The following is a 12,693-nucleotide window of genomic DNA, read 5'->3' as shown; positions in this document are numbered from 1 at the left end:
TGATTTTTGAGTCACTGGATTTAACAGATCCTCCAGTGTCTCTACAAGAAAAGCCCGGTTCAGGAAACAACTTCTCCACTTGGTCCTGATGACCACGGGAGTCACTCCTTCCTGCAGATACAGACAGAGGCTGAGCACCCTCCTGTGCAGGGAGCAAAAACTACAGCTGCCCTTTGTGGCTCCGCTGGCTGATTCTCATTCAAGGCTTTATCTTTGCCGAAAAAAAAAAAAACCAAAACAACAAAACTCCGGGATCTAATTTAGCAGCTTTGGAACAATTACATGACACCACTGCAGTGGAATTACTCTCAGTTTAGAATGACTTCACAGGAATGAACACGCTGCTGTACAGAGAGGGCTCAAGATTTCTGGAAACCTCAGGGAACAGGGTGATGTCATTGCAACACAAAAATATCTACTTCGAATTCCTCGCGAGTCTCCTTGACAAAGCTTAGAGGATCAGAGTTCAGCAGTGAGACTCAGCCATCACCTCAGGGGTGTTTTCAGAACTGGGCTCCATTCTTCACTGTCTCAGATACAGGAGCTGTTTTCTTGTGCTCAAAATACAAACTGAAGTCAGGGCTTGTAGAGTTGCAGGAAACAGTTTTTAAAAGATGGAGCACTCAAAGCTCAGGAAACATTCGAATTTTAAAGGTTATTTGAGCCTCTTGGAAGCACTTTCAAATCCTTCAAAGAGTTTAAACTAAACCCTCTTAATTTTGCAGAAGTCTCCCATGCTCAAGTAGCATTTTGGGTAAAATGAAGACAAACCAATAAAGTCTTTGAATATTCAGGACATTCTGCTATTCTACAGATTCTTACCAAAAAGCCCATTTTTTTATCATATCATTAACTAAAAATGCTTTCCCTGTATTTGAGATCAGCTCCTTTAAATTCCAGTACAGATGATGCTGCACACCTCATTTTAAAGCACCAGTTCCTTCTGATGAAGAAAAGGTGATACAAAAGGTGAAGATTGTAATCCTTTAACCTGCTCAGGTTTCTGCAGAGCTCCTTCAGGACACAAAATACATCCTTCTAATATTCTTCTGCCTATAAAACAAGCTCTCAGCAACTTCTAGGAGAGAGTGGCTGTTGCTGCAGAGGTAAATACTGAGCGGCCAGGCAGAGTTCCACAAGGATCAGAGTTTGTTCCAATGTTCTCACGCACTGAACAACCCCAGGAAAAGCAGTGATGGAAAGTGCTGATTGCACCAATTAAAGAGGTATCACCTGTTCCTGGGAGGATGAGAAAGTCTGGGAGACTTATGAGTGTATAAATACCTGAAAATGTGCCTGGGCACTCTATGAAATTTATTGGCATCCTGGGAGTAGAATCTAAATACAGATTGGTAAATTTATCACCAGGTATTCCATGACCTAATGTGTCCAATGCCCATGGGAAAAGACTTCCAATTTTCTGAGAATAATCTCCCAAATCTCGCTTGTGTCAGGAGTTACTAAATCCAGAGGTCATTAATGGCACTAGGAAAACATACCTGTTAAATAACAACATCTCTGAAGAGTTACACACCTTCTAATGAGCTGTGAATTGGAGATAAATCAGCAAGTGACCTGCATGAGCAAACACCACTGATTAATAAGCTGCCACGAATTAATTTCATATTTTCAGTGCATATGGCAATGGGAAACAGTTTGAGAACAATGTGGATTTAAAGCTACATTTGTACTTTAATGCATTTTATAATTACAAAAAAGAAACAGCTGAACAAATCTTTTAAATTTATACCCTTCCAAGCAATGTACAGAAGGCATGCATAATTTCCAATCATAAAACACTATTTAAAAATAAAAGATTTATAATTGCTTTCCCTGATTTGAGAAGCAAATTAAGATTTCTTTCACACTGTCCTTCATAATCCAAACACGACGCGAGTGACTGACTGAGCAAAGAGTGGGAGAATGAACAATATGGCACAGCAGAAGCCAAACACAACAGGTTTGTGTTATCCTTGGAAGGATGGGGACGTGGCCATGAAATTCTTTGAGTGCTTCCTGCCAGGCATCTGAAATCTGCATCGGTGCTGCTACTGAGCAGTATTGGGATAATTAGACAGAAAAATTACACAAATGAGAAAGGTCTTCTGAGTTCAGAGGGTGTACAGGAACAGGCCTGTGGCTATGTTTAATCCTTAAGTATATCTGAAATAACCAGCCCAGATTTCTTCCAATCCATCGGCCACAGCCCGAGCGAAACGCAGAGGATTTGTGACCTGAACTTTCCAGTTGGGAAATTCTAGGCACGGTTTCCAAAAACATCATAAAAGTAGATCAAATTGCCTCCTCAAAACCTACCTCCAAGAGACACAGAGATGCAGCCAGTGTTTTCAGCTGCTTCCTTGAAAAATAAAAGAGAAGATTTGTTGTTAGATGCTGTCACTGAACACCAGGCCACGTAACTCTTCCAAACATTTCGTTTTCCACTTCATAACATCTACATCTAAGGGCCCATCCTTTCCCTCTCCAGGGGCTACTGACCCCACAGCATTGCTGTAGTCAAACTTGGGAATTAAACCAGCATTTCTGTTCTAACTCAAAACAACACAGCACCGATTTTCAAAGCTGCCTAGATATTAATCCCATTTTCCATGTGAGCTGCATACCTAAACACTTTTTCTAGAAAAATATCTGAGCCAGGGAAAACAGATGCCATTTCTGGACGCTAACTAATTTATTCAAGAGCATATTTCAAAAGAAAACCTGTATCTATTTCATTCCAAGCCTCTCCCAAGAGCTACAGCAGCATTAACTAGGGCAGCGCTTTCCTCAGGTTTCCTGGGAGGCAAAGCCAATTTCCAGACAGCAGGACTCCCTTAATCGCCACCAACAAGTAATGATACCGCAGTACACATATACTTTTATATCCATCCCTTCATTTCCTTCCTAATTATTGCCCTCCCAGGTTAATTTTAATTGCGGCCTTAAATAAAAAGCAACAGGGACCTCCCCCTCGTTTTGGCGCGGTTGAGGCTGAGGGGAGGCGCACCCTCCTCACGGGCCACGACGGGGCGAAGGCCGCGGCGTTGCCAGAGCAACACCCAGCCCGGAGCCTTCCTCCTCCTCCTCCTCCTCCTCCTCACGCCTCTCCTTCCTCCTCCTCCTCCCCTCATGGCTCCTCCTCTTCCTCCCCCCGCCGCGCCCTCTCCCACCCCCTCGGCCCCGGCGATGGCGGCGGGCGAGGAGGCGCCGGGCGCCCCATGAGGTACCGGGGAGGGGCGGGAAAGGGGCTGCCCCCGCGTCCCCTCACAGCGCAGGGCAGGGAGGGGGACACGGGGACGCGGCTGCGGGGTCGCTCTTTTATTCCCTGCGCGGGGGTCCCGGCGGTTCGAACCCACCCGAGGGGTTCCCGGGACGAGCCCTCCTGAGGAGCTCCCGGCGGTTCAAACCCTGCCGGGGGTCCCGGCCAGGTGCGGGAGCAGCTCCCGGAGCGCGGGGGGAGCAGCGGCCCCGGGAGAGACGGGGAATGCGCGAATGGGCCTTTCTCAAGAGCCTTAATTTAGTTAATTTTTTTTTGCGGGGGGAGAACAAAATCTGGGAGTCTTCTCTGAAGAGTCGGTGATTTGAAAGTTTGCTCGGCGCAGTGGCAGGGACGGTGCGGTCCCGCAGCTCCGGCTTTTTGAGCACCGAGCTGTCAGTTCTTGCAGAACCCGGCCCCAAAACACCGACTGCAGGGCAAATGAGGTGTCTTTTTTTTTATTCCTTCCTGTAAAAACATTGCTCGGTAACACTGTACCATTGTTCACACCATCTCCATCGGTTTTATTCGTGTGCAAAAAAATACAGAAGGAGAATTTAGGTTGTTTTGAAGTATGATGTCATATTTGGCCAACCAAAAAAAATAGTAGTAGTAGGAGCAGCACTTGTAAATATTAGTAAGTTCTCATATTCATGTGTTAAAGTGGTTCTACTCTTTCTTTTACATTCTTTTTAAAGGCTAGAGAATTTGAGGTATGTGCAAATGCATCCAGAACTTGCTGTGCAAAACCAATTTTACTTTGTTTCTGCACCCCCAGTGAACCTAGCTGTGAAAAAAACATTTTCAAAGAGGAATCTGTAAGAGTTTGAACGGTAGGAAGAGGATTATATCAAAATTCTCAGTGTTTCAATATTACTCCATAGTGACAAGTATTGTGTCAAATTCAGCTTCGAGGCATTCTCCAAAATCATTACTCTAATGTCACACCAGTCCAGAGAAGTTGATTTAACCCTATTTGATCCGAGTAAAGACTCACAGAGAAGTGAAAAACTGCCCAGAAGACAACCAAAAGATGCCAAAGGAAAGATAAATCAGACCTCATTTGGCTGCATTTCATTTTTCACTCTTTTAAATGCTTCTTAGAAAAAAATGGCCTAACCTGGTTCTGCTCCCTTCCCCAGACAGGATAATCTCATTAATCTCATAATGGCCCTCAGTTTTGAGCATGCACTGGCTTTTGACTGGACGTGTCTGAACCAGTGCTCAGCAATTAATGGATGCATGGAAATGTACTCCCAGCTTCCTTCCCATCAGTGTTTGCTCCTTTTCTGGCCCGCTGCTGTTGCTATCTTTGTGAAATTATGCAGCACTTCCATGCTCTCTCCTGTACAAGCCAGTGCTGGTCTCCTGTCCGGCAGCTTTTGCTGTTCTGATTCGCACTTTTAGCTGTTCCTAAGGCAGCCAGGAAAACCTGCACATGGAGGGAAGGAAATAATTTGAATTTGGGACACAGGAGGCTGTGCTGTGGAGAGGGGGTGTGACCCACACAACAAACTCGGGCGGGATCTCAGAGAATCTTGCCGTCACTCAGTACAACCTATTGGATTTCTGTTTTCCTGAACTCTTTCTTTAACTGTCCCGCTCTAGGAGACACAAATTAGAAAAAAGCCCAGGAGCAAACCCCACCATGCACCCCGACTGCGCCCATCTCCACAGCATCCAGGGCAGCGCCGATGACTCTTCCTCCTCCTCCTCCTCGCCCAGGCTGGCGGGAGACGGCACCGGGGACGTGCGCATCCAGCTGAGCTCCAGCGCGGGGGAATCCAGGGAAAACGCGACCTCGCGGGCCTCCAGGCCGGGCTCCCAAAGCCGCTCCCACGGGCACGCCCATGGTGAGGCAGGAGGGCCCGAGGATGCGGCTGCGGAGCCGGAGGAGCAGGGCGGGAGCTCCCTGTCGGAGCTGCGCTACCTCCTGCAGTGGCTGCACAAGAGCCTGCCCTACCTCCTGATCCTCAGCGTCAAACTCCTCATGCAGCACATAACTGGTAGAGTGGAACAAAACCAGCCTGAAGGGAATAGACCCTCCTCCCCTCCCCCCCTGCCAAGAAATACACTAATAACCATGCCTGAAATGTAATTCAATTTATTTTTAGCTTTATTTTTATTTGCTTTATTCATCAGAAAGAGAGATTTACTAAACTACATTTCAGTGGCTTCTGTTTCCTTTGCTGGCATATGTACAATGTGCTTAATTATCCTGGCTTGAGAGTCTGAGCTATTAATTCTAATTACAAAGACATATTAGAAGCGGCTGCTTTTTAACCCAGTTCAGTGATTTTTTTTTTCCTTTTCACATTTATAACTGATCCTATTTTCCTAATAGGCATTTCTCTTGGAATTGGGCTGCTAACAACTTATGCGTACGCAAACAAAAGCATAGTAAATCAGGTTTTTCTCAGAGTAAGTATCACCCTCTGCAACAAAATTCATTAAGTTAAGCAAGACTTAAACAAGTTAATCCATTTTTGAAAGAAATGTGAATGGAGATGGTGTTTTATTTACTTAATAATATTAGGTATCGAGATGGAAGTCTTAATGCTTCTGTACAGGGGAACTTCTCAGATAGATAACAAGGTTTGTAAAATTCAAGGGGGGTGGTTTTTTCCCCCTCTGATTTTGGCTATTGAAATAACTTTTTGTAAGTTATGGATTAACTTCTTAACTATATTTGTGGGATGAAATAGCAGTTGACAGTTTAAATTTTCAGCTCTGTCTTCATTCCCAAAGGGAATGTTGTTTGTTCAGAGTGGGGTGGGTTTTGGCTGTCTTTAGAAAAAACCTTGGTACACCTAGAAATTGGTAGGTTAAAAATACTAAAATTACTGCTTTACCTTTCCATTGAGGTCTCCTATTTTATGGGGTCTAAACCCCCTAAGATAAAGTCCTCTGGTAGTAACTGCTTGGGTGTAACAGACCAACAGACCTGGTGTTTGGGATGTATTCCAGCACTGTTCTGGACTGCAATGTGTCTTTACAATCCCCTTGCAGGAACGGTGCTCCAAGTTGCAATGCTCTTGGTTGCTACTCTACCTAAGTGGATCATCTCTCCTCTTGTATTACACCTTCCACTCTCAGTCCCTGTATCACAGGTAAGTAGAGGAACAGCTCTACCCCACCATAAATTACCCAGACATTAACTGGGGACACTTTATCTGCTGTTTTTCTTTAATTGTGGCATTGGTTTGTCTTTCACTTTAATCTCCATTCCTCCCCTTCTGCCAAATTTAACAGGTGCTGTCCTTAAAAACATTATGTTGGAATTTGCTAGACCCCATACTCCATTTAATGGCACTACTGTACCACAGAGAACATTCCTGGCTTTGATTCCCAGCTCTGACCCTTGGGAATACCAAATGTGGCATCCTGGGGCTCTATGGAGTTCATGACTCCAACTGATTTTTCCCCCTTGACCATTCTGTAGCTGCAGCCTTGGCTGGAAATCAAAGGCTAAATGCCAAACTGAGACAGCAAACTGAGCTCTGGAGGATGGGGCTGTGATGAAGATACAGCAAAGAAGGTTCCAGGATGGAAAAGTTGTCAGAGATCCCCAGCGATCCATTTTCAATGAGCAGTTCATTTTCTTAGCAAATGTTCTCCCTTGGTGTTAACCAGGTTTCCTTTTTTAATTAAACCTGCTGTGATAATCTCAGGTTACAGTTTCCTCTAAATAGGGTGCTCCAGTAACTTCTGATACTTCTTTTTGTAGCTTAATCTTCTTAAGCCCCACTGTGGATTTTATGAACTTTTGGGAGGTGCTTTGGATTGTGGGAGTCACAGATTTTATTCTGAAATTCCTCTTCATGGGCTTGAAGTGCTTTATTCTCCTGGTGCCTTCTTTTATCATATCCTTTAAATCCAAGGTAAGGAAACAAGCTGTAGTTTTGATTCCTTGTGAAGATTCTCTTATGGTAAAAGTAACTAATTATTAAATTCTACCTAGAGAAAAATCTTTAATTAAATGTCTGTATATAATCCACCACTACACCGTGGGCAAGAAAACCCTGTGGATTTCATGTTCTTCTCTGCTTGGTGCTAAAAAAGGTTTTTAGTCTGATCAGAAACAATTGCTTGTATTATATCATTGAATAAATGGGTTTATTTCTGTCTCCAAGTTGGGGGTTGAAGCAAACCTTTTATTTTCTGCTCTGTAGGAATGTGTACATGGGCAGTTGGCCTGCAGCAGCTGGAGCACAGCAAATTTTGCTCAACATGCTCCACAAGAACTGTCAAGATTTTAAGATCTGCACATGCATGCAGCTGGTTTTTTCTGTCTCTTCAAAAATAATCCTGAATTTTCTTTGTTGTTAATAAACTTAAGGAATATTTTTGTCAGATCAAGGAATTTGATGCATAGCTTAATTTCTCAGATCAGTAAGGTTTAATAATTTTCTCAGAAGCTTACACTCACTGGTGGTGTATTTATTTTTATCTGCTTCCCGAGGTGAGGCAGGCAAAACCAATTACATTTTATCTTAAAATTGCAATTACTAGTGCTGGTTCAGAAAAAATAAATTAGCAAGTACAGTTTGATGTGGTAGCATTTGAACAGGGTGTTTTGGGACGTTTTTATCTCTTATAATGTACCAGAACAAGTTCTTCTGAGGTACAACTGGCTTCTCTACATACTGATTTATAATCAAGATCTCTATTTTTTTTCTACAGCTAGTGATGTAACATGCAAAAAAGTTATTGAAAATTCCATTACACCAGCTATGGCTAAATTAAAGAAGGAATCTGGTCAATAGTGGCAAATTGTGGCATCATCCAGTGTACATTATAGAGTTACAAATACAGTTTTAAGAAAAACTTAATTTATTTCCTTAAAAGCTAAGCTAAGTATTTATGATTATACGTGTACACACACGGTGTACATGTAATGAGCCTTATTCTCACTTTTAAACCCTGAGTGCAGGACACAACTCTGGCTCATGACAAGCTGATCTCTGTGACCAAATTTGTGTTATTCTGCTTTTTCATGTAACTTTACTTTTTTTAGAGCTTATGAAATTAAGTCTGACAGCCTTCTTAAGTAGGTAGGCATCTGCCAAGCCATCCCAATTCAGCCTATAATTTGATTTTCTGCAGTCCATCAATCAATTCAGCTACTATTACTTGGACAGTTGTGGTGAGACTCATCCTCTGATCTTTTTTTTTTTTTCCTGTGCTTCACATTTAATTGTTTCATTACAAGAAGAAGCTACTCCAAAGTATAGCAATGCATCTTTTTCTGTGTATTTTGCAAATCCTTGGAGTTTTAAATCTTGAGCTATTCCTTTGCATGTCTTGCTTAGGGCTACTGGTACATGCTGTTAGAAGAACTCTGCCAGTATTACCGTATGTTTGTCCCCATACCAGTTTGGTTCCGTTACCTCATGGCCTATGGGGAGCTGGACACTGCACTGGGATGGACCCTTGGCATTCTCCTGGGCCTTCTCTACCTCATCCTCAAGGTATGCAAGCTTTATACTCTTCTCAAGTTTTCTATAGCATTCTCAAGTGGTTTTCTGCAGGAATAATCAGTGGAGGGTTACACACACAACACATTTCTCAAAGTTCCCCTCTGAACTCAGTGCCAAGTTGCTTCATTTTTACTGATGCAGCCTTCCAGGAGAACTGGCTCAGGACTGAAAATCATCTTGATCTAGCAATGGATTGGGATTGCAAAGCAAAGGACACAGCTACCATGGGTCTGCTCGCATCAGACACCGAACTTGCAAAAATAAAGATAAAATTACAGCTAAAAGAGTAACCACTTTCCAGGATACTCTGTTGGAGTATCCTGTGTGATGCTAAACAAGTTAACCATCTTCCTGCTGGCTTTCTGCTTTTCCAAAGAGCTCATCTCTCCCAAATGTAACCAGTTTGGCTTTCAAAATGACCAACACTTCCTCATGCTCTGGTACCTTAATTCCAGAACTAAAGACCATTGCAAGTATGAAAGTAATGCTGATACATTTCCACTCCAGTGCTTCATTTCAGAACCTCAACACTCTTAAAAAACAAACCCCTACCAGGAAAAACTTCAGCCTATATGCTTCATTTGGTTACATCTCAAACATTTAAAATAGGGTCAGTCTGAACTATTGCTGTGCTTATGTGACTTCCAACATGCAACCAGCAGTGAGACTTCCAGTGCTGGAATCAAAAGCTCGGGAGCTTTTTAGTTCACAGTGAAAAAATACCAAGCATAACTCAAGTTTTCTTTTCCATTTCAGCTTTTGAGCTTTTTTGGACAATGGAGGACCTTCAGGCAGGTCTTAAGGATATTTTTTACACGCCCAGTGAGTACTGAATTCTCTTATGACAAGACCATAACCCCAATTCAAATGAAAATCCTTCTAGAAATTCCTCATTCCCGTTCCTTTGTATTGTTTTAGCAATAAACAAATGCATTTTTAAATTAACCCCTGTATACTCATTCTCCCATTTCAGTCTGAGTTCCCTGACTGAATGATAGTGGTGTCACCTGAACAACAACAAAATCACCCACAAAAAAAAATCTGCACATCCCTTCAGATAAAAGGATATGAAACAATCCTTTTTGTCCTGCTTCTACTTCAAAATTAGCTATACTTGAAAAATTAGGATTTAAGTTTCCCTTATTCCAAATTCCTTTCTGTCCTGGTATTTGGGTGTGGCTTTTTCATCCCCCTCAAAATTAATATTTGCTACAAATCCTTTGTTTTCCAGCACTATGGGGTGCCAGCCAGCAAGAGACAGTGCTCTGAATCTGATGATATTTGTTCCATTTGCCAAGCTGAATTTCAGAAGCCTATTCTGCTGATCTGTCAGGTAATACACATAAAAATCCCATTTTTAAATAATTAAAGAATATTTTAAACTACTGTTACACAAGACAACATAAAGTTAGATGAGTGTATGTTTGATGATTATTTTTCTGAATCAGACTGTACAAATAATATAAATGGAAGAGCTTAGAAGCTCTAAGTTGTCATTCTTTTCATTCCAGCACACATTTTGTGAAGAATGCATCTCTTTATGGTTTAATAGAGAAAAAACCTGTCCACTCTGCAGAACTGTTATTTCAGACCATGTTAACAAGTGGAAGGATGGAGCCACATCTATGCATCTCCAGATTTTCTAAAGCTTGTCAAACAACTTGGGTTCCAGTTTGTTTGTTCACACTAAGGTTTTTCAGTTTACTGCAGATTAAACTGTAGGTGGCACAAGGAAGGAGTTTCCAAATTCCACATACCATGTATTTAAAACAGTGCAGAAAATGGCAACTTGACCTTTTTTAAGTAGAGAAAACTGAAGTTTTCAGAACGAATGCAGAAAAAGCCAGCATTGCTTCTCTTGTGATTCTCATAGGAAACAGTCAAATCCTTGAAATGTGCTGCATTACTTCTTAATTCAACATTTTCTTTTAAAAGTTCAGTAGGGTTCCAGACCGTACTAAACTGTATTTATCCTTCTAACATGACTCAAACCAAAAGGTCAACCTACTGATTTTATTAAAATTATTGGCAAATTTTATACTCTGGACTACAGTGAGAATTAGAGCTGTTTGTCACTCTTGGCATTGAAGATCTTTAATGCTTGCCCAGTAAATGAGAGAAATGAGCTTTTTAATGCACCTGGAACAGCAGCTATTTCTCACTGGACCTGTAGATAAGCACAAGAATAAGGTATTTCCCCTTTAGGTTCTTGTATGCTTCTAATGGATCCTTGGCTTAATCTTTTGGCTTTAAACCAACCACTGATGTTAGTTTTTTACTTAGCATTTTATAAAGCTGGTATTTTTAAAAGAAATCTTTAATACTATATTTTTGTCATAATAGGAACCAGATTTTCTTACAGGGGAGAATCTATTTTATACTCTATTTGCAATTTGTAGTTTGCATAAAAATCAGAGAGAATAAATGCATTTGAATCTATATGTTGAATAAAGGAAGAAGATTCCTTGTTGTTTTGGTATTAACTCATGTAAGCACATAACAACTGCCACTGCCAGGTATACTTTTCTTGTTGAAGAAAACAAGAACCCTTTAAATGTTATAATTTATTCATACTTTTTTATGTTATTTCTACCATTAATTTCTGTGTAACCTCACTTTATTCCCTGACTTTTTTTCCACTTTGCTATTCAGGTAAGACTGAAAACATAACTCAAATGATTCTGTTACAGGAAAGTTACATTTAGTTACCATTAACTTGAGCTTTTTTTGCCTGAAGACATTTAGGAAACTTGTAAATTCAGGAAAAACAATTAGAAAGTGAAACACTTACTTGAATACCCTAAAGGTACTGCTCCAAGGGCAGAATCCAGTATTCAGAATAAAGGTCTAATGAGATGGAAGATTCAAGCTAAGAAATATCATTACATCTGGCCTGTAAAGCTCACCAAGATTATTTTATGGAGCACAACAAAGGGTTAGTGCTTTAAATCAACCCTGATTCTTTGGTCTTTGTCTACAGCATTGTAGTAACTGCAGTAAGTGTGGAGATAGGTCAAAAACAGGGATCAGGGAACAACTTCTCTTCTTTCTCTCTTTCTGTTGATTTTTCCATCTAAACCCAGTAATATTAACAAACATGTTTAATTAAAAAACCAAGAATAAAAAAGAGATTTTGGTCAACCGGTTTAGATTTCCACATCATCAATCAAACAAGTCATTCTCATCTTAGTTACAGACAGGGGGAAAAGTGAGTACCTGACATGCAGGAATGCATTCTCTGTGATCCATGGAACTGCTCCTGATGCAGGCCAGGGCCACACGCAGCTCTGAGTCTGCAGGGACACACAGGGTGACAAATGACAATCAACAGCCACTTTCTAAGAGCCCAAGAACCCAGGGGAAAGTACCAGAAGGAGCCTCTCTTGGGTCTTTAAGTTCTGAGGGATTTCCTCCTCCATTTCCCATCAGAGCTCTCAGGAAAGACAATGATTTACATTTCCTGTTATACTTAGGGCCTACCTACTTCCTAAAATAAAAACAAATAGGTCACTTGGATTAGCATATGTTTAAATTTGCATTTAGTTGCTATTCACACCCACCTTATTTAGCTCTTGAGGATATTTAGTTGCAGTAAACTGTGAGAGATGAAAACCAGGACAGGGATTACCTTTGTTTCTGCTAAGGCAGCTCAGGGGTGTTCTTGCAGACAGCTACAGATGGATTTAGTCTAGAAGAGAACAACTGGAGAAGTTCCTATATGGGACCTGCACACAAGGGACTGCAGGAAGAATATTCAAGTAATTTGCTTTGTTCTTAATGATTTCTCCTTTGGAAAAAGGATTTCCCTCTGAACTGGGAAAATGAAACAGCAACGAGCCTGCTGCAGAGACAGAATTTAAATAAACCAACCAAACCCCAAACATCAGCCCTAAAACCAGAACAGCCTCCTGAATGTTTGATGCACTTTTTGATTAACACTGAGAGCAGCAGGTTGAG

General features: G+C 41.4%; 1 protein-coding gene across 1 annotated transcript; it reads left to right on the top strand.

Moving 5' to 3' along the window:
• The first annotated feature begins 3,101 nt into the window (after positions 1-3,101).
• RNFT1 (ring finger protein, transmembrane 1) lies at positions 3,102-11,877 on the top strand. Its single transcript, XM_053960894.1, has 9 exons — positions 3,102-3,223; positions 4,865-5,262; positions 5,601-5,677; positions 6,266-6,366; positions 6,984-7,137; positions 8,569-8,727; positions 9,493-9,558; positions 9,968-10,069; positions 10,248-11,877. The coding sequence occupies exons 1-9, from the start codon at positions 3,219-3,221 to the stop codon at positions 10,380-10,382; spliced, it is 1,197 nt and encodes a 398-aa protein (XP_053816869.1). The 5' UTR covers positions 3,102-3,218; the 3' UTR covers positions 10,383-11,877.
• Positions 11,878-12,693: the final 816 nt, after the last annotated feature.

The sequence above is a fragment of the Vidua chalybeata genome, chromosome 20 (genome assembly GCF_026979565.1).
Source record: "Vidua chalybeata isolate OUT-0048 chromosome 20, bVidCha1 merged haplotype, whole genome shotgun sequence".
NCBI classification, from domain to species: domain Eukaryota; kingdom Metazoa; phylum Chordata; class Aves; order Passeriformes; family Viduidae; genus Vidua; species Vidua chalybeata.
This window is presented reverse-complemented; position numbering and strand designations above follow the sequence as displayed.